The following is a 22365-nucleotide window of genomic DNA, read 5'->3' on the forward strand; positions in this document are numbered from 1 at the left end:
AGCCAACAGAGGCGAAGGACAGTCTTGATGACAGGCAGCCTCTGTATTCCTTTATGCATTCTGAGGACAAGGTGAACGAGCGAGGCATCTGAGGACTAAAATACAGCTTTGGACACAGGTGATATCGTGTGAAAAAATAAGAGGATGCATTGCTAACTTGGACGGTCCAGCGGACAAAAACTGTTTACAAACTATCACACTCAGTCAGATGTCGACGGAATTCATTTAAAAGGGGGAAAAGACTGTACATACTCAAACAGTTTTATACATTTTGTATCTTTTACATTGGAGACAAAGATGTCTCTTGTGATGTTTTCTTTTTTGTAATGTCCGTGTGAGTGAAGTTGGTGTGAGTGAGCTGTATTTAAATCACACACACACACGCAAAACATTTCTCATCAATGTGCGTGGAAATGGCAAAGGGCCCAACAAAAACATCTGATGAGATCTCAAAAAACCACAAGACCAGGTTGGAGGAAACCCATCAACCTAGCGATGGGTAATGTGTAAATAGAGGGCCGTTATTATTGTAAATGAAGAGATTTGAACGGAACGAGATGATTATAACAAGTACGACGACGTTGAGGGTGCCACTCGAGGTTTCAGGGTTTGACCATTAAAGCTCCGTCATAACTTGTCATGAGATTGTGATGTTTTGTGATTCAAGTTCCAGCGTTAAATGAATGTGACCTTGTCGTCTGTCTACCTTCCGTGCCTGGACCGTGTCCGTGCATGCACGGCACCATATCCTCAGTGGGTGAAGGTTGACACCAGTCTGCCTCTCTTCATTAAGCCACAACCGTTTTAAGATGATTTACTGTTTTTGCATAACAACTCAACCTGCCTCAAGAGACAGCACAGACACATGCAAGCCAAAGGGAAAACTGCCGCTAAACTGTATTGAGTCATTGGATTCACCAGCAATTGTGCCAGTTGTGAGGTGTAAATTAGTATTAAATCAACCATCCATTTTCCATCCTCATTAGGGTCAGGGTCAGGGTCACGGGTGAGCTGGAGCCTATCGGCGAGAGGCAGGGCACACCCTGGACTGGTTACAAGCCAACCACAGGGCACACATAGAAATACAACCATTCACAGTCACACTCACATTCGCACTTTTGGACAATTTAGAGTCTTCATTGTGGGAGGAAGCCAGAATGCAGCAAGTAAACCCACGCAAGCACAATGAGAACATGCGCCACACGGGAAAGATGGAGGCAAAATCTGAACCCCAAACCTCAGAACTCCTAGGCACACATGCTCACCACTGTGCTGCTGTTTTGATCAGTTTAATATTTTTAATGCAGGATTATTTAAACGTGCTATCCAAAAAAAATATGATGGTGATGAAATAGCAAATGAAAACATTCATCAATCCTTTCTGTAGTGTACTGCCTAACCACTTCAGAGTCACGGGGGAGCTGGAGCATTTCCCAGCTTGGGTTCGAGAGAGTGAACAGCCAGTCAACTGCAGGGCATAAATATTAATTAGCAGTCCAAAAACATCTTAATTGAAGACTCTAAATTGTCCTTATGTGTGAATGTGAGAATATAAATCATGAATTAAAAGATTAATTAATATATCAAAAACGCCATTCATTAATTGAATTCTGAAATATAATCTGCATTATATTTAAGTATTTATTTATTCAAAATTATGCAATGGTCTTTTCGGGTTGGCGGGATAAACGATCTGATTGGCTAAATCAATCATTGTCACGACAAGTTTCCACCCACCTCATCAATGGATGGGTTAGTTTGATAGATAATTAATTTTCAATGAATCTGAATTTCGTTGTGGATTACTGCCAATGAGAAGGATTATTATTCTATATTTTTTTCAATGTACGGCCATAAAATAATTTCATTAATAAAGTAATCGGATTTGACAATGATCTTTCAATCAAGGTTGATTGGAGTCTCTAAATTGCCCGTAGGTGTGATTGTGAGTGCGAATGGTTGTTTGTTTCGTGTGCCCTGCGATTGGCTGGCGACCAGTTGAGGGTGTACCCCGCCTCTCCCCCGAAGCTAGCTGGGATTGGCTCCAGCACCCCCGCGGCCCTAGTGAGGATAAAGCGGTAAAGGAAATGGATGGATGGCTGGATCTTTGAATCAATGAATTCATGTTTTTACACCAACTTCTGCATGAAACAAACCTCCATTTGTGGTCGTCTACATACCGAGCAAACTACAGAACAAGGGTTTACGACAGAGTTCATTTCCTACAGTGGCGACGTAACCCGGATTTGTACAGTACCAAAGCAGTTGAAATATAGTCTATCACTAACGCAGTAGTAAAGTCCTAATTACAATAAATATTTGTATTTCAAAATTTGTAGTTCATATATATTAAACAATCAGATGAAAAATTCAATACTGTAACTATGGTGGTGACTGAGCATGCCTTCTCGTGTCCGTGACAACGTAGTCCTACATTTTCGAACACAGCGCCCCCTTATGCTCTCCCTCCCCACCCCATATCCGCCGAAATGTCATATTACATCACATGGCGATATCACATATTGTCATAATAAACCTCCAGAACTGAAATGCAATTTTAGCCAGACGGCAAGTGAAGCCTGGGGCCTTCTGCACCACACAACAGCGAAAGGACAAGAAAAGGCAGCATAAACTTTAAACCAAGCTCTAGAGGGATTTTGAGATACTTTTAAAATCTGAATTACATCATCTTGCGCTACTTTTCACCACCTGCTGGACGTTTGCCCTGAATTCAAAATCACTAGTAACTGCCATAGAAATCCCCAAGTTTAGTGTAAACAAGTGGACTTGTATTTGGCCTCTCAGTATGAATAGGTCGGCCGCTGCCAACGATTTAACGAGAGTATTGATGAAGAGTTCCTCGCCGGCGTGAGTGAGAAAGACGACTTTCCTCCAGCTTAAACTGCTGAGTGAAGGCCAATTAATTCTCCCACCTTGTGAATTCTGCAGCACCACAGCAGCATTTTGCACCAAATGTCAGTCATGTCTCTGTGCTTTTGAGGTGCAGCTCTGTTCAATCACAACAGCTGCTTGCCTTCTCACTCCTGCTGGAGGAAACGCAACACTCAGACGTCAACACAAGACAACTCAAACATTCAGAAACCACATATTTAGAGGCCGCGTGTCTAATGGATAAAGAATAACTTTTTTTTTTTTTTAAACTGCAAATTAAATTTATGAGGATGAAATGCAAAATTTCACACACGAGTGCACATCTGTGAGCCCTGTTTTGCTTGTGTCTATGCTGTGTGACGCGGAAGTATTTTGACCCACGAAAAATATCAAAACCCAAGTCTGTTAGAACTGGTTCTCAAATTGAGGTCCGGGGACTCCCTACGGTCCACATTTGCACCATTTGCAGTCATTTGTTGTATCACTGAAAAAAGTGCAACTGAGCCAGACTGACAATATTTGCTGACATCTCATGTGGTATCATGCATGAATGCTTAAAGATTTTGTGCGACTTTTGAAGAATATTTTTTCCTAATAGACTTTAGAGGGGCTTTGGACTTTGAGGTTCCACTTGTATTTGAATCAATTGCCACTCTTTTATCTGCTCATCTCCACTTCACTTGAATCCAAATAGACTTAAATCCATTGATAGTTCACTCACACTGCTCTCAAACTGAGGTCAATTTCTAGGATTATCTGTAACTTTTTCCCACCCGTGATGTCTTTCGCGAACAAAATTGCCCAACCCTGTCTTTATTTACACCTGGAATTAAAACTCCCAAGTCAAATCATGAAAAGGACTCATGGCATAAAATTCACATTTTGCATTCATGCAAAATTAAACCTTTTGTTAATGACTGGGTTTAAAAAAATGTATATTACTTTGTGCAGCTGTGATGCAAACCTATCCTCATAATATTCTCCTCCGTCTTGACTTCATACAGATCCAAGGTTGACACCGAATCATATGATTTGTTTTAATGCAACGTTCAGCATCACACAATTACAGCAAGGAGGGAAAGTGGTTGAATCGAGAAGGGAATGTCAAGGAAAGAAACAAGAATGTTGCAATATGATGAATGGCGATGTTTGTGTTGCATTTGTATTTATGATGGGATGCCTCATTCCCTGCGCTCAGCAAGGGATTTGCAGCATGCAACCATGACAGTTCATGTTACCACGGATACAAGCGATATGTTGGACATTAAAAAACAAATGTATTCCTTCCTACATGCCTGTTTTATTGTGTGTGCTTGTCCAACACTTGAGGATCAACTTCAATCAAATCTACAGTAGCTGAAAGGAGGAAAAAATATATATATTTTTTGTCGAATCACTGATCCATTTTGGGGCATTATATGAATACTGTACATTGCCTGAAATCTGAAAAGGAGGGCTCAGGTCTGTGAATGTGAGCACATCCCTTTACGGTGAGTATGTCTTTAAATGGGTGAATTTGTCTCGTCAATATTAAAACGGTAAAGGCAAACTGGGTCAAGGTATGAGCTTCCTTCTGACCATGTCAGGTACTGTGCCGTGAAAAAGTATTGGCCCCCTTCTCAAATTCTTATTTTTGCATAGTTTCCCCACTTTAATGTTTAAGATCAAACAAATGTAAATATTAGACAAATATAACCCAAGTGAACATAAAATGTTTTTTAAATGCTGATTTCATTTATTAAGAAAAAAAAAAAGTATTCAGTTACCTGGCGCTGTGTGAAAAAGTAATTACCTGCCTTGTGAAATCATGAATTGTGGCTATTCAGAATATTTGGTTAATTTTCACTGATCACATCATAATCATCAAGCCTGATTACCTACAGTCCTTAATCAAGAAATCACTTAAACACAATGTGTCCCGACAAAATCAAGTCAGACAAAAGAAAAAAAGCTGCAACAAAATAACACGATCGAAAGAAATTCCAGAACAGTTGAGAAATAAAGTAATTGACATTTTTCAGTCTGGAAAGGGTTACAAAAGCCATTTCTAAAGCTTTTTGGATTCCAGCGAACCATTGGGAGAGCCATTACTCTTACGTGTAGATAACATGGAACAGAGGTAAATCTTCCCAGGAGTGGCCGGCCTACAAAGATTACCCCAAGACAATAGCAATGACTCATCAGGCCACAAAGAAACTCAGGACAACTTGTAAAGAACTGCAGGCCTCCCTTGACTCAGTTAAGGTCAGTGTTCATGACACAACAATAAGGAAGAGACTGGGAAAAAATGGCAACCAGTTCAGGGTGTACCCCGCCTCCTGCCCGATGATAGCTGGGATAGGCTACGGCACGCCCGCGACCCTAGTGAGGAGAAGCGGCTCAGAAAATGGATGGATGGGCAAAAATGGCATCCATGGCAGAGTTCCAAGGCGAAAGCCACTGCTGCCCAAAAAGTACATTTTGGGGGGGAACAAAACATCTGAATGATTCCCAAGTCTTTTGGGATAATATATGGATGGACGAGATGAAAGTTGAGCTTTTTGGAAGGTGTGCTAAATCTGGTGTAAATGTAGCACAGCATTTCAGAAAAAGAACATCATACCAACAGTCAAACATGGTGGTGGTAGTGTGATTGTCTTGGGCTGCTTAGCTCCTTCAGGACCTGGACAACTTGCTGTGATGGATGTAACCATGAATTCTGCTCTTTAACAAAAAATCCTGAAGGAGAATGTTCAGCCATCAGTTTGTGACCTTAAGTGACTTAGGTTCTGCTGCAGGACAACGATCAAAATCACACCAGCAAGTCAACTTCTGAATAGCTTAAACAAACAAAGTGAAGGCTTTGGAGTGGTTCAGTCAAAATCCAGACTTGAATCCAATCGAAAAGCAGTGGCATGACCTTAAAAATGCTCGAAAACCCTCAATTTTTGCTGAATGCAAACAATTCTGCTTGGAAAAGTAGGCCAAAATATCTCCCCAGAGATGTGAAAGACTCATTGCCAGTTATAGAAAACTTTCAGTTGTTACTGCTGAGGATGGCCCAACCAGTTATTACGTTTAGAGGGCCAATTATTTTTTCACACAGGGCCAGGTAACTGAATAGCTTTTTTCCCCCCTTCGTAAATGAAATCACCATTTAACACAGCATTTTAAGTTGAGGTTATATTTGTCTCATATTTACATTTGTTTGATGATCTTAAACAAAGTGGGGAGACTGAAAAAATATAAGAATTTGAGAAGGGGTCCAATACTTTTTCATGGCACTGAATGTTTATTCATTACATTCAGGTGTTGTTTTTAGTAGATTTAAAAGTTATACATGCTCATACGAACTTCTATTTGTAGATCGACTGCAGAAGCAAATATGATGTGAATGCTGTAGTCACACATGACAAAATATCAAACACAATATAAAACTTGAAAAGCAGTTCAATGTCCTTTGTGGCTGTGCGATGTCAAGGGAGATCAAAGAGAACACTTGGTAGCTTGGATTCAACAGCATTAGTGCAAGCAGTTTGATGCCCTTAAGAGCAAAATTGGTAAACAAAAGATTCCTTTCAGCCCATTACACTAGCTAATAATAACAGTAACTCATGCTTTAAAGGTTCCATATTTTGGCTATTTAGACCGCCATAGAATGACTCTCTAACATGGACTTGGTATAAAAGTGTCAATTCATTTAAAAAAAAAAAAAAAACCTTGGTTTTGTCATAAGAATGTCCAGAAAAGGCCCCTCTGACAGCTACTTCTGTTTGACCACAGTTTGTATCCGCTTTGGTCCGTATTTGGTTAAGACTGCCCCCATTCCTATGATTGGTTACCTCAGTGTAGAAGACCCACTTATGAGAGCACGTGTTCGTTACGTTGACAGCGCTGGCTCGGGAGCGGAGAACTTCGCTAGTGACGTAGATACAGTGCTGTGAAAAAGTATTGCTCCCTTCTAAAATTCTTATATTTACACTATATATAGGTAACTTTGAATAGTTTTCTTTCCTTAATAAATGAAATCACCATTTACAAAGGGCATTTTAAGTTCACTTGGGTTATATTTGTCTATTTACATTTGTTTGATTATCTTAAACATTAAAGTGGGGAAGCTAGGCAAAAATATAAGAATTGGAGGAGGGGGCCAGTACCTTTTCACGGCACTGTATTTTGCTCAAACCTTAAAAAGAAGCTAGCATTAGCGAGCTTATTGGCATGACGTCACATCGTTTTTGTTCCTCCGCAGACAACAGTTCATATCTTAGCATTATTTAATAATAGAAATAGAAAAAGCTCCAGGGTCAAACTGTCACAAAAGGCAATGTTTGGAGTAATAGTTTAACATTAACTGCCATAAGAGTTTAGAACTAAGTTACACATGAAAATTACAGTCGAATTCTGAACTGTACGGCGTCAGCGTCAGATTCCAAAATATGTATCCATGAATCTAGATAAATATGGTGATTTCAATTATTTTAAGTTCTTCGTGGGTGCCGACGTCAGGATTGATACACATCGATTTGACCCCGGGCAGCAAAGTGACCGAGTGCTTAGCACATCTGCCATACCATACAGTAGCTGTGAATGGTTGTTTGTCTTTGTGTACCCAGCGATTGACTGGTGACCAGTCGGGAGTACCCTGCCTCTTACTTAAATGTCAGCTGGGATTTAAAGTTATAAATCTGTCTGTGGTGAGACATCGAATGCTGACAAATACTGTTAATTGGTGCCTTGGAGCTCACTTAAAGAGTAACCAAAAAAAAAAGAAGTGGGCCTAATGTCGTACCTTGTTCTACACTTGCAAATGTTCTTCATGTGCAGGAGAGGCTAATGAGGTGACAGACAATCAATAAGGATTTAGGTAGAAAACCATGTGTGAGAATAGTTCAGTGGCATTGGGACAAGTGCTAATAGGCTAAAAGTACAAACTCCGCTCATCCTGTGGGATCGGGGCCTCTTTCTTCATCGCTGCTGCCGGGGGAGGACGGCGGCACAGGTTCTCCCATCCTCTTCAGCTTTGCCTTGTAGTAATTCTTCTTCATCCTGAAGGCTTTCACCTTCTGGCGAGCGGCTCGCATCTTCTCCCTCACCAGCTCCTGCTCCCACGCCAGCACCTTCATCCTGTTCTCCCACTCCAGCAGCCTCATGTGTTGCTGCTGCTCCAGGACTTCTGCCCTCTGCTGGTGATCAACTGCATCGTGGGTGCGGACGCCTGCCGACGAAACGACACGCTGGCTGAGAAAGCCGGAGGTGCCTGTGGAATGGGACAAGTATTCAACATACAAACAAAAGCATTGGGGCCCCTGCCCTTCTGCGATGCTGAATAGTTTATAGTTGTTTTATTTCAAAACAATTTTAGGAAGGAACAAAGTGAAGTGCATGAATCAGTCCCAAGCCCGGACACCCTGCGGAGGAAACTCATTTCGGCCGCTTGTATCCGGGATCTTGTTCTTTCGGTCACGAGCTGTGGGTGAGTGTAGGAACATAGATCGACCGGTAAATTGAGAGCTTCGCCTTTCGGCTTAGCTCCTTCTTTACCACAACGGACTGATACAAAGTCTGCATCACTGCAGACGCTGCACCGATTCGCCTGTTGATCTCCCGTTCCATTCTTCCCTCACTCGTGAACAAGAAACCAAGATACTTGAACTCCTCCACTAGGGGCAGGATCTCATCCCCGACCTGGAGAGGGCACGCCACCCTTTTCCGACTGAGGACCATGGTCTCAGATTTGAAGGTGTTGATTCTCATCCCAGCCGCTTCACACTGTGCTGCGAACCGCTTCAGTGAGAGTTGGAGATCACGGCCTGATGAAGCCAGCAGAACCACATCATCTGCAAAAAGCAGAGATGCAATACTGAGGCCACCAAACCGGACCCACTGTACGCCTCGGCTGCGCCTAGAAATTCTGTCCATAAAAGTTATGAACAGAATTGGTGACAAAGGGCAGCCTTGGCGGCGTCCAACCATCACTGGAAACTAGTCCGACTTACTGCCGGATATGCGGACCAAACTCTGACTCCGGTCGTACAGGGGCCGAACAGCCCGTATCAGGGGATACGGTACCCCATACTCCCGAAGCACGCCCCACAGGGCGCCTTCTCCAAGTCCACAAAACACATGTAGACTGGTTGGGCGAACTCCCATGCACCCTCGAGGACCCTGCCGAGGGTGAGGAGCTGGTCCACTGTTCCACGGCCAGGATGAAAACCACACTGCTCCTCCTGAATCTGAGATTCAACTTCCCGACGGACCCTCCTCTCCAGCACCCCTCAATAGACCTTCCCAGGGAGGCTGAGGAGTGTGATCCCCCTGTAGTTGGAACACACTCTCCAGTCCCCCTTCTTAAAAAGGGGGACCACCACCCCAGTCTGCCAATGCAGAGGCACTGTCCCCGATGTCCACGCGATGTTGCAGAGGCGTGTCAACCAGGACAGCCCCACAACGTCAGTTGACAGGTCCGCCCCTCTCTTCACCCGAGTGTCCAAGACATGCGGCCGCAAGTCCGATGACACGACCACAAAGTCCATCATCGAACTGCGACCTAGGGTGTCCTGGTGCCAAGTGCATGTGTGGACGCCCTTATGCTTGAACATGGTGTTTGTTATGGACAATCCATGATGAGCACAGAAGTCCAATAACAGGACACTGCTCAGGTTCTGATCGGGGGGGCCGTTCCTCCCAATTCGGAACTTCTCGATCTCACACACCAGCTCGGGCTCCTTCCCTTCCAGAGAGGTGACTTTCCACGTCCCTAGAGCCAGCTTCTGTAGCCGGGGATCAGATCGCCAAGGTCTCTGCCTTCGGCCACCGCCCAGCTCGCACTGCACCCGACCCTTATGGCCCCTCCCACAGGTGGTGACCCCATGGGAAGGAGGGACCACATTACCCTTTCGGGCTGTGCCCAGCCGGACCCCATGGGTGCAGGGCCGGCCACCAGGCGCTTGCCTTTGAGCCCCACCTCCAGGCCTGGCTCCAGAGGGGGCCCCTGTGACCCTCGTCCGGGCAAGGGAAACCTACATCCATTTGTTTCTTTCATCATAGGGGTTTTTGGAGCAGTGCTTTGCTTAGGTCCCTCACCTAGGACCTGTTACCAATGGGTGACCCTACCAGGGGCGTGAAGCCCCAGACAACTTAGCTCCTCGGATCATTGGGACACACAAACCCCTCCACCACGATAAGGTGACGGCTTCAAGGAGGAGCTGGGTTCTGCTGGGTTTTATAGTGATGGATAAAGTTAGAGATTGTAGATGATGTGTCTCTTTGCGTTTTCATTTCTTCTCTTCCTACTTTTGTATGATAGTGGATCTATGTAAATTTGAAATTTGGTGTCGCAGTGACTTTTTATCTACCTGCCGCAGTGAAGTAGGCAGTTGGAAAGGATGCGTCCGGCAGCTCGGCATTGTGGGGACTTGAATTTGACGCGGGGCTGTGTTGCAGATCCGCCCAGTCGTTGCCCGGTAGCTTGTCCAGGTCGTGACGCTGCAGGCAGATAGCCACGTGGTCCTTGCTGTCTTCAGCCTGTGGATCACGCCAAGGTCTTATTTCCAGGTGAAATAGTACTACTTCATATACTGCTGTTGTTTAAGGCAATTGTTTAAACATAATTACCCGACTCAAGCTGCCATTCATCTGCCCAGCAACATTTATTGTCCTCAAGTTGCCTGCTTGACAAAACAAGAGGGGAGGGAGTGCAGACAAAATGTGTTTGTGTTGTTAGTGGTCAGAGCAGGTACAAAATGCCCTTATCAGAAATCGTCTTGTGTTGTTATTCCTTACTTAAGATATTGTTTATCCATCCACCCATTATCTGAACCGCTTATCCTCACAAGGGTCCCGGGAGTGCTGGAGCCTATCCCAGCTATCATCAGGCAGGAGGCTGGGTACACCCTGAACTAGTTGCCAGCCAATCGCAGGGCACATACAAACAAATAACCATTCACACTCACATTCACACCTACAGGCAATTTAGAGTTGTCAATTAACCTACCATGAATGTCTTTTGGGATGTGGGAGGAAACCGGGGTGGCCGGAGAAAACCCACGCAGGCACGGGGAGAACATGCAAACTGCACACAGGCGGGGCCGGGGATTGAACCCCGGTCCTCAGAACTATGAGGCAGACACTCTAACCAGCACTCTAACTGTGCCGCCAAGATATTGTTTATATTTAGTTTTAATTATTTGTATATACATTTTATTTCTCACTGTAATATATTTAATAATGACTATGAAATAGTTCTAGTTTTGTATTATTGGCATATATATTTATTTCTTTACTTTATCATTGTGTCACTAATCAACCATGAATGAATAATATTAATTACTAAATGGGTAGCATTGTGTACAAGTCACTCACGACCCTATCGAGGACAATCGGTATAGAAAATGGATGGATGGATTAATTACTGAATATATTGCATATTGTTAGCTTTTATATTCCTAGCGTAACAAGGTTATTCTTTACTGTGAGAAATATAGTGTAGATTCATTTCACACTAACATCAGTTTCCTAATAATCCATTTATGTGTGTTTGTGCTGTATATGATGGATCTTATCAAATAATAATATTAATGCAGTCATTTTGAGGTGAAATGTACATAATACAAAGACTTCAATTATTGAAGAATTGATTCATATCAAAATAATTTGACAGGATGATTTAAATACTGTAAATATATATACTATTAGATGATGATGATAAAAGAATGATTACAGTCTGAAGTCAAATCCCCCTTAAGTCCTATACAATTTGGAAGTGGACCAACATTTCCAGGACCAAATATGCCTCTGAAGTCACACAAAAGGTAAGCAGAGCAGCAGATTAGTATTAGCAGTCTTTGTGTCAGGGGGATATTGGTTACTTTGGACAGTGCGTCTTCATAAAAAGTAAGCAGAGATGCACGCGTTAGCTTCTGATAAGTGGCACTTGCTCAGTAGTAGCGCACAGCCAACCGCAAACACGCGCCACCACACGAGCCAAACTTAGGCAGGAACACCAGCTTACTGGTTGTCAAGCTAACAAAAGCCAGCCTCACCATTGGCCCTGCAGAATGTGGGGCTGAATGACTTTTCACACAACCGAGCCTTGCTGCAAATCGCACACACACAGACAGAAGAAAAAAAATAAATAACTCAAGTAATGATCAAAACTGCCTCTAAAAGTGTTTATTATTGCCCATCATAATACTTTATAAACAGTAAACATATATAAAAAAAAAACTATGGTCCCAAAACACTTCAACAAAATACCCTCAAAAAGAAATGGCTAACAAAGGATTTGATTTTCCCCAAAAAACATGCAGTGAAGACTCTCTGTAACTTCCACTAACAATCCAGACTAAACTTAGCTCCTCCCTGACATATAAAGTTCTTAGTTGTCAGTTGAGATGTATCACTTAAACAAAACTTCCCCGACACCAATTACGACTTTCTTTTCCACCACGACTTTGGTGGCAACTTGTGGCATCTTAGGATCAGTGACGTGCGGTCAGGGAAGGCAAGTGAGGCAGAGCCTCACTCCCCCCTGGTGGTCTTTCCTTTCCACTGCATGTGAATAGTAAAAAAAAAACCTCATGGTTACATTAAATTGTTCCATTTTAGTTCTATGGTCTGTGCTTTACATTGATTTTCTTTTTCAATCCAATAATTTCAATGGCTGAATTTTCATAATTCCAGTTCAAATGCATAGGAAGTGCAGTAACGAGTCACGTCGAGTCATCGCTCCCATGATGCTTCAAGAGACCACGCACACAGCCATTCAGGCAGGCTGTGATTGGTCCGTGGATTCACACAACAGACATTGGCGTTTCCTCATGACATCGCCAATAATATACGTTTTATCACTGCACTTACTGACGTTTAACAGACTGTCTAATATATTTAATGAAAGTGTGTGACATTTAAGTCTTTCTTATTGACCAGAAAAGCCACTAAAAGTGCACAATGGAGTCTGGTATGTACGGTGCCACAACCAGTAGGTGGCACTGTTGAGTTGAGCTTCATAGAAGTCCAGACGTCACGTGACTGTCAGTGCCTCACCAATCATGAACCTGACCGCACGTCACTGCTTAGGATGTTAAATGATAGGTTCCACAGAACAGACTGCGAATAGTTTAATTCGTGAATAGCTATAATAGTTGGCTAATTCTCGATTCTTGCACATTTTGACCAAAGCATCTCACAGACAACTGTGTTAAAATGTACTTGCATGGCAAGTGCTTCCTTCAAATGCATTACCACTACAATAATATCTGTATTATTATCTGTATCTGTTGTGATGCATCAACAAGCACTGCCTAATGTATGTGAATTTTTCATTGACACATTCAAACCCCATTTTCTGAGATGAATAACAATAACTGAAACTTCCTCAATGTAGTATTTTGTATGTATGTAGCCTTCATTTAGCAGTTTCTTGTTGGCCTATGCCAACAATAACAAAGCTAGCTGCGCGTGGTCTTGTTACTGGGCGAAGGTAGCAAGCAGCAAAGTGTAACACAGTTTTGTTGTTGTTGTTTTTTCCCCTCGTCTGTTTCCTAGTTTGACATGTAAAGCTCCTCTACCTTCCACAAGCTTGCGCACCGCCGCTTTGTGGCCAGCTCCCCCAGCGTGGCTGGTGAGAGCTGCCTCGCCCATCGTCTGAAGTTTAATGGATTTACAACAGGCCCTACATCGGGCGAAGTGAATGTCCTGGGTGTCCTTAACCAGCCACTCTTTGTAGGCGTCCTTGGAGAGCCACGACTCCTGGAATTTGCACTTCCCAGGCATGCTGGAGGCTGGAGGGACAAGTTAGCTGGACCGCTATACCACAAAACCTCACCTTCTACCGGTGCGTTCAAGTCCACTCGGAAAAGGGGCATCTTTAACTGCTTCACTACGCAATTCGTTTAATATTTGTGCAGTTTTATAAAACCCCGCATTAATGTTGAACCAATACCGGGCACTTGAATACTAATCAGTATTTCCACTACTCGCATGACTCACTTCTTTGAGAGGTTAAAAGTCACATCATCGTGACGTCTAATTTCTCTGGTAATAAAACTATGGATTTGTTCCTCGAGTTGAATGTTAAATTAGCAACGAATGCACACACAAAAATACAACGTTGTGTTTCGTAGGAACGTGCCGCGTTGTGGAGATCTTGGATTATCCCATTTTAACCAAATATCAGTAAAAGCATCACAACCCTGCTGAATTCTTACACGTGACGTATTGTGTCCAACTAAAATAGAGATAGACTGTTATCAGCCAATCATAAACAAGAAAGCCATATGGGAATTCTGATTGGTCAGAAGCCTGCCCGGAACGGAAGACGTACCATCGGTATAAATACTTTTAAGTAGATACGACACGCCCCTTTTAATCTGCGTGTTTACGAATACGAGGAGCTAGTGGGGCAAAACGTCCGCTCATTCCATGTGTGTGAATGCCTAGAAAACCGAAGTAGGATGCGTGCACATTAAAATGCACTCAGTTGCACACAACGCCGTAAGATGGAACAATAATGGAACTGGGAATAACCTTTCATAGGTAAATGTTTCGGGGGATATTTTAAAAACAATATTCTGTATTAAATGCACACGCTTTGGCAACGACTAAAATTAAACGTCATGAAAATAGGTCGAGAAAAAAAGCAAGTTGCGATTTATTTTCAATGTCCATGCTTTGCATTCGATGTTAACGTTGCCCCCATCTATGTCGCCGACACGTAAGCACGTTGGTAAGCCGAGAACTATTGCACAGTGGTGTATCTAGTTTCTTAATACCTATAGACGGAACAGAATCACGTTGAAAACTTGAAAATGGAGATGTTTTGAACCGTCTTTATTCTCAGGATATTGTGTGTGTATGATGCAAAGTGTAAACGTCACTTTTTATAGTCCACATAAACTCTAACATATGTATAGTAGACCAGAGCAGGATGACAGTGTCTTTATAATAGTAAATTCCCGTGTCCCACTCACTTTATTTCTGCTTTTACCTTGTGTAACCAACAAATGTTCCATGAAGGTGTCTTTGAAGGACCCGATCCCTGAGACATGGAGACAGCAGCATTAGTAGTCCCAGTCACAGCTCTGGAGTTCCTTCAGAATACATTTCTACTGACAGGTAGGCTGGAAGGGCTTTGGGATGAAGGAGAACAGTGTTTCCTAACCCAAAAGTGGATCACAGCGCCTTACTTACTGTTTTTCACGAATTAATGTTTTGTATTTATGGCCTAGAATTTTTTTTTATAACAATATTTTCTGATTTTATGACTTTATTAGTGCATTAGCGCAGGTTATTGAGACTTATCTTGATAAAACAGTTTGAGCAGCTTGTGTCAGATATATTATTACTAGGGGTGTAAAAGTAATCGTATATATCGGTATAGCTCTAGTTTCTACTTGGAATGTACTGTGGGAAGAAAGGAAGTGTAACTGCCTCTCGCACTAGCCACGCATCTACTCTGCAAACAAATACAGTGCAGCTCAGCCTCTTACTGGAGAACGCCCTGGCTAGATGTATGCTTTTGTCAGGACACAAACATATACAATATCGGTTCACAGCGAAAAGAAAACCAGCCCAGTTCAAATGCAACTTCCAGCCATATTTAAACAGCTTCTCCCAGGGTCTTTAGATGGACCCAAAACCAATAACACATTTTCCTTTTTCCCCTTAATTTCCTCTTGCAGTTATGCTGTTCATCCTCAGTTTCTTAAAAAGGTGCTCTGAAATGCACATTGAACATGTGGATTGTTATCAGGGGCTATTTTAAATGTTCTTTATTGTTATTAACTTCTATAAAAGTGGGTCCTAACATAGCGACAATAGGAAAATCTTAGTGTCTCAATGTCCCAGGGTAACAACAGTTTAGACCCACAATCATTGAAGTAGAACACATATTGAGTTTCCGCAAATCAGTATTTTCTTCCTGTTGATGTAAACCCCTGTTAACCCTATACATTTAACCGTAGTACATTATAAAATCCCAAAATATGTTAAATGTTTCTGCAACGCAAGTGTAGTCTTAATAGTCTTCTCTCATATTTCTTGACAGGCGAAGGTCCAGTGTTGACTGTCTACACTCTTCAGCCTGCACCTAAAGCATGCACCTCAGTGCCTGTGCTTCAACAACACCGCATACACGGGATAAGGCCAAGAGTCTTTTCAACTGATCCACCACAAACTTCATTCACAGAAAGTTACAGGGAAACCAAAAGTAAGCTTGAGTCGATGTTGTTTCATTTAACATTCACCGTGTCATCACGGATTTGGATGCCCACTGGTGGAGCGCTGTTGTTCTTGGTCTGTCTGTACCATGTATTTAGTCTTCATAAAGTGCTGTGGCGTATTGTTTTGTACTTTATTTTCATCACTTAAACTGATAACCCTAACCCCCCTTCCTTCAATCCCCAGGCCTGAGATCCACCACTGAACCCAACTACTATGACCTGGCTGTGTTTGGCGGGAAGGCAGTCAGGCTAGTGAGGCTTAATTTGGATGTCCCTGCTGTGGAACATGCACGCTTGGAGATACTGAGTCCCATTATAGCGCTTCGAGACTGGGTCCTGGATATCCGCTGGCTATATGAAGACAAACAGACTCTCGTTTGTGTGGCCGTTGCCCATAATGGTGCCCTTCTCCTGGACATCAGCTCAGGGACCGCCTTGGCTCAGTGCTCGTGTCTGGAAGGGTGTCTGCTGTACTCTGCACTCCTTGTGGTGCACAAAACCTGGGCAGATACTGTTCTCGTAGGAGGGACTGTTTTTAACCAGCTGGTTCTCTGGAAGCCTGGAGGAGGAGAAAGTGATAACAAAGCACCAGTGGAAAGGCGTTTGCTGGGACACACTGGTGTTATCTTCAGCATCTCTTACCTCCAGGAGAAAGGATGGCTGGCATCAGCTTCAGATGACCGCAGTGTCAGGGTGTGGGCTGTCGGTGCTCTAGGGGGCTCTGGAGGGAACTGTGGAGATTTGAACCCAACTTGCTTAAGGGTACTTTTTGGACACCAGGCAAGGGTCTTCTCTGTGTGCCTCTCCCTAAGGAAAGTGTTTAGCGCAGGGGAAGATGGGACTTGCTTAATTTGGGACTGGGTTGGAGTTGGGACAGTGCTTCGCACCTTGAAGGGACATCGAGCAGGTGGGATTCGGGCACTGGCGGTTAGTACGGGAAGAGGAGATGACCCAGGGAGATGGGTGGCAACTGGAGGAGCAGATGGAGGTTTGAGGTTGTGGAAGGTTCAGGACAATGAAGAAGAAGACTCCGTAACAGAGACGACAACAGACTTGGAATTTTCTGGTCAAGGTACGCCAAAGGTGGTTTGTGTTGTAGACAGCGAAGCTGACAATAAAAAGTGGAGGCAGTGTAGCATTTTGGTTTGTACTGAGCAAGGAATTGTTTACCGAAATAGAGACGCCCACTGGGAGTTGGTATGGCAAGGTTCTCCTGAGTTTCAGTCCTACTGTGTGATGGAAACAGTGGGTGTTAGAGTGAAAGATTCACCAAGTCGAGCTAATTTATGTGCTGTTGGGAGCCTCAGTGGAGCCTTAAAGGTTTTTCACATCTCTGATCCGCACAATGGGACTGTCCTCCAAGCTGGATCAGGAAAGATTCACAGTCTTACTTGGCAACAGGGAGAAGAATATGTATATTTACTAGCGTCAGGTGCTGACGGACAAGTCTATCGCTGGTGTATTGATGTGAGATTAAATGAAATACGTGCTTTGGTTCTCGGGGTGAAATGCCTCCCTTCCTTTGTCCTACCTGCTTGTGCCAAACGTTGGCTGACGGCTGCAGTACGCCTCCCCACCAAGCCAGTGGGGACTCTATGGGTGTGCGGGGATCGAAGAGGGTCCCTGCTTTTGTTTCAGGAAGACCCAAAGAAGGGGTATGTGGATGAGACAACTGACTGTATGCAAGCATGTGGAAAACCTCATGAAATTGATATAACAATGAAAGAGAGGCCACAGGGACACAATGGCTTGACCTTGTCTCCGCAAAGTTGCTTGTTTGGGGTGCATGGAAAACAGGGTGTCACATCAATCTCTGAATATCAGGGACTTCTCTACAGCACTGGAAGGGATGGCTGTGTACGTATTTTTAGAGTACATTACAAACCGAAAGAAACACTTGAAGGAAGTGATGAGGGCATCCTTCATCTGGAGGTGCTGAGAGTCCAACGGGCTTGCAAAGGTATGGAATGGCTGGAGAGGGCTTTGATCTTGGAACCTAACAATTCTGCAGAGAATGGAACTATAAATGAATTTGAAAGCCAAAATACGATACGGGAGTCTTTAACAGAAAGGCCCGAGGACCAAGAAAACTGGTTTAAGATGGAGAACAAGGGAACGGAAGCCCGGTTTGTCATCTTTGGCTTTCATGCCACCCAGTTTGTGGTTTGGGACCCATTGAGGCAGGAGAAGCTATTAGCGGTGCCTTGTGGTGGGGGCCATCGCTCTTGGAGTTTCTGGCCAAACCACACAGCGGTTTGGCCCGGATACGGAGCTCTGGTCTTCATCAAGAAGGGGTCTGTCCTGGCTTCTGAGCCCCCCCGAGAGTCACCAACCTCAGGAGGCAGGGGAGCAAGGAATGAAGGATGGATCCTGAGAGAGGGCATCCACGGGAGGGGGATCGGGTGTGTTTGCCGGCTGGGGAGCATTTGGGTTCCAAGATATACTATAGGAAACATAGCAGGAATATTGGGGCCAGATGGGGTCCAAGTTAAGGCACAGTGGGAAATAATAGTGACGGGTGGGGAAGACACAAGCTTAACTGTTCTGGCCGTACATCCTAACTCTGGTGGTGTCAAAGTTCTCTCCGTTATTACCGACCACATCTCAAGTGTTCGCACAATGGAGGCGCTAACTCATCGGGTCGGACAGAGCTTTCCTACTGAATCCCAGTCCCTCTCTGCCCTGCTGATATCAGCCAGCGGGCGGGCTCAGATACAGTGTTACCGACTCTGGATTGGTTGGGACAAGCACAGACTGACCCCCAGCTGCCAGGTGGTGCAGGTAGCCAGTCACCGATTGGACGAACACTGGGAGAGGAGGCGGAACAGACACAAGATGGTCAAAATGGACCCAGAAACAAGGCAAGTCAGAAGACTGATCTGGAGTATTAGCATAAATATAAATACTTTTAATAACTTTCCATCATGGCTGTGTGTTTTCAGATACATGTCGATGGCAGTGGTGGAGCACAGCAAAGATGCTGTTGTTGTGGCTCTTGCCTGCAGTGATGGGGCTGTCAGGTTAGTGATGTTGCATCAAATGTACACTCCACATATACAGTGCTTAACACATTTATTACAACCCTTGTCATAAAAACAAGAAAGCATTTGCTTCAAGAGACCACCCAGCATCACAAAGTGTTTTAATGGGGACTCTTTCAATATCAGTTTCTGCGCTCTCTGCATTTTACCATTTTGAACAGGAAAGGGAGTAATTTTATTTTAAACTAAATTCACTTTTTTGTAGCCTCGTTTGGGCTTCTATAAGAAGTCATAAATTAATCAAGCATCAAATTCAATGACTAAAACTGTTTTTTTTTGTTCAGGAATTGAAGTAAATAACTTTAATCTGACATCTTTGGTACAAAATAATAATGCGCTTTACTATGTATTTTTTCAGAAACAGTAACTTTGGAAATTCATGGCCCATAATAATGATTATACTTGAGAATTAAAAATGTAGGCGGAACGGTGGACGACTGCCTCACAGTTTTGAGGTTCGAGGTTCAATCCCCGGCCCCGCCTGTGTGGAGTTTGCATGTTCTCCCCATGCCTGCGTGGGTTTCCTCCCACATCCCCAAAACATGCATGGTAGGTTGATTGAAGACTCTAAATTGCCCGTAGGTGTGAATGTGAGTGCGAATGGTTGTTTGTTTATATGTGCCCTGCGATTGGCTGGCAACCAGTTCAGGGTGTACCCCGCCTCGTGCCCGATGATAGCTGGGATTGGCTCCGGCACTCCTGCGACCCTTGTGAGGATAAGCGGCTCAGAAAATGGATGGATGGATGAATTAAAAATGTAATTTTGGTCAGTATTTTTGGCTATATCAAAGCATATAAAATTTTTATCAAATCATAACACATTATGTTATGTTTAACGTTGGCTCAAAAGCTGTAATGTCTAATCAAGGTTCATCCGGATCTGATCTCGATCGCGCAATTTCAACAGAGTATTTATTTATTTTTTATTTTTTTTTAAAGAAATTCACATTGTCAGTTTTTATAACATATTCCTTTCTAGCTCTGGATGACTCCTCCTTTATAGCTATTTAAGTCCTAGATGGTATCTAGCTATTCACTCATTGATATCCAAGGTGTTAAAAACATGGCCGAGGCTGGCACCTTTTAGAGTGGCCCTTTTTTTTCTTCTTTTTCCTCATAATTGTTTTGAATAGATAGCAGTTTAATTATGTCCCACCCCACCCCACACCACCCCCCACTTTTCTAGATTGTTCTCAGTCAGTGAAGTTAAACGCCAAATAGATCTGTTGTGGGAGACGTTTTACCACCAGCGGTGTGTGCTTAGTATCGCTACCTGCAGCCTGGAGGATGGAAAAGGCGACAGGTGAGAATGTAGTTTCTGTCTTTCACACTTGATTGTTTTGAGTTAAACTTTACTTTTAAACCCTGCGATTGCCTAGCGACTTGTTCAGTGTGTACCCTGCCTCTCGCCTAGAGTCAGGTGGGATAGGCTTCCGCATGCCCACGACCCTAGTGAGGATAAGCGGTAGAGAAAATGTGTGTGCGCGACATGTACATGTACATATAGTAGTAAAATGAATGAATGTGTGCAGTTTCTTTTTTTGTGTTCAACTGTACACCGCCTATGGTCACTGTATGAGGAAACACTGTATTTAGTGTGACTTTAAGTCTTCAGTATATTTGACATCCTGAAAATAAAAAAATAAAAAATAAATCACGTTGACTAATATTTGTACTTTTCTGCAGGCATAAGCTCCTATTCAGTGCTGCAACTGATGGCAAAATTGCAGTGTGGGATCTGACCCGAGCAGCCTCTTCCTCAACCTCCGGCTCTCCAGGTCGTGTTCCAACTCCACCGATCCCGTGCCTCACCATTTCCGCCCACCAAAGTGGTGTCAACACATTGGCCGTTTGGGCTCAGACACAAGGGCATCAAGACGGCGGTTGCCTGGTAACCGTTCCGAGCGGAGGGGATGACGGGCAGCTGACGGTTTCCACCATCAGGGTGGACTACCTGGAGTATAATGGCAGGAGTGGGGGCTTTACACAGGACAAACCACAAACCCATCTTAGTCTGCATCTCCTCTCCAAGTTGAATATCCCTTTGGCACATGCGGCTCCTCTGACCGCCCTTAAGCTCCTGAGACCTGGCTTGATAGTCACCGCCTCTTCCGATCAGAGGGTTTGCTTTTGGGAGCTCTGCAGTACTGCCATCAACCACAGAGGGGTGCTGTGCTCCCATGTTGCCGATGCTGCAGGACTCGCAGTGTGGGAGGAGCAGGTGATGGTGGTGAAAGATGGTAGGAGGAAGACCGGGTCTGTGGCTGACAAGGTTGTTGTTTCTGGAAAGACAGAAGGTCAGACACGCTTGGAACAAATTGAGCAGAAGGCTGGGTGGCGAGGCTGTCAGGAACAAGAAGTTGCTGATGGGTCACAGGAAAAGACATGTGACTCAATTTTGGACAAAGAGACAGAGCATCGAGAGGAAATGCAGACTGATGACCAAGATGAAAATGACCCGATCACTGAAATTGCTTTGAAAACATCCTGTGAGAAAAGGTTAGGTCAGGAAATAACGGGATGGGTGTTGGTCTGCGGGCAAGGCTTCCAGCTACTGCGAATAAAAAATAAAGACGATTAAGACATTAGGACAAATGAAAGGAGGAAAGGTTAGAAGGACAACGACACACAGTAGCTTTAAACAGAAAATTAACATAAGTGCAACAAAAAGTGGCTCGTTCAATCATGTCACAAATGACATTTTCTAGGAAGGGTTCTGATCGACCCAAACGTCTTCCATTTCAGGATTCTGGAGGCCACTGTGCTCTTAGGAACCTTAAGTGCAACAGAAATGTTTTTGTAACCTTGGCCAGATCTGTGCCTTGCCACATTTCTTCAGGCAGTTCCTTTGACCTCATGATTCTCATTTGCTCTGACATGCACTGTGAGCTGTAAGGTCTTATATAGACAGTGGCGTGGCGTTCCTAATTAAGTCCAATGACCATAATCAAACAGAGCTGCACTCCAATGAACCATCTTAAGGATGATCAGAAGAAATGGACAGCAGCCGAGTTCAATATATGAGTGTCACAGCAAAGGGTCTGAATACTTATGGCTGTGTGATATTTCAGTTTTTCTTTTTTAATAAATCAGCAAAAATTTCAACAATTACGTTTTTTTTCCTGTCAATATGGGTTGCGGTGTGTACGTACATTAATGAGGAAAAAAATGAACTTAAATTATGTGAACAAATGTCTGCAATATAACAAAGAATGAAAAATGTAAGGGGT

At 43.7% G+C, this 22365-nt stretch overlaps 3 protein-coding genes across 7 annotated transcripts in view; 2 read left to right on the forward strand and 1 right to left on the reverse strand.

Moving 5' to 3' along the window:
- Positions 1-4182, forward strand: part of celsr3 (cadherin, EGF LAG seven-pass G-type receptor 3) — a 96968-nt gene extending 92786 nt beyond the window's left edge. The window contains exon 37 of the mRNA XM_061780518.1: positions 1-4182. Coding sequence (XP_061636502.1) covers positions 1-28 — 28 coding nt within the window. The 3' untranslated portion in view covers positions 29-4182.
- Positions 3916-13700, reverse strand: LOC133481362 (uncharacterized). 2 transcript variants are annotated; one of them, XM_061780601.1, is made up of 4 exons: positions 13443-13700; positions 10489-10541; positions 10230-10398; positions 3916-8131 (listed from the first exon to the last, which is right to left on the reverse strand). In XM_061780601.1, the coding sequence occupies exons 1-4, from the start codon at positions 13645-13647 to the stop codon at positions 7812-7814; spliced, it is 747 nt and encodes a 248-aa protein (XP_061636585.1). In that variant the 5' UTR covers positions 13648-13700; the 3' UTR covers positions 3916-7811. The 2 variants fall into 2 exon arrangements, with proteins under 2 accessions (XP_061636585.1, XP_061636576.1); XM_061780592.1 differs by having other exon boundaries at positions 10489-10544.
- On the forward strand, positions 13618-22243 carry wdr6 (WD repeat domain 6). 4 transcript variants are annotated; one of them, XM_061780542.1, is made up of 7 exons: positions 13618-13708; positions 14890-14988; positions 15920-16081; positions 16279-18955; positions 19037-19114; positions 20322-20438; positions 20822-22243. In XM_061780542.1, exons 2-7 carry the CDS (start codon positions 14919-14921, stop codon positions 21714-21716), a joined length of 3999 nt encoding a protein of 1332 aa, XP_061636526.1. In that variant the 5' UTR covers positions 13618-13708; positions 14890-14918; the 3' UTR covers positions 21717-22243. The 4 variants fall into 4 exon arrangements, with proteins under 4 accessions (XP_061636526.1, XP_061636514.1, XP_061636530.1 ...); XM_061780530.1 differs by lacking the exon at positions 13618-13708 and adding an exon at positions 14261-14409; XM_061780546.1 differs by lacking the exons at positions 13618-13708; positions 20322-20438 and adding an exon at positions 14261-14409.
- The last annotated feature ends 122 nt before the right edge of the window (positions 22244-22365 follow it).

Source organism: Phyllopteryx taeniolatus, chromosome 1, assembly GCF_024500385.1.
Source record: "Phyllopteryx taeniolatus isolate TA_2022b chromosome 1, UOR_Ptae_1.2, whole genome shotgun sequence".
Taxonomy (NCBI): Eukaryota; Metazoa; Chordata; class Actinopteri; order Syngnathiformes; family Syngnathidae; genus Phyllopteryx; species Phyllopteryx taeniolatus.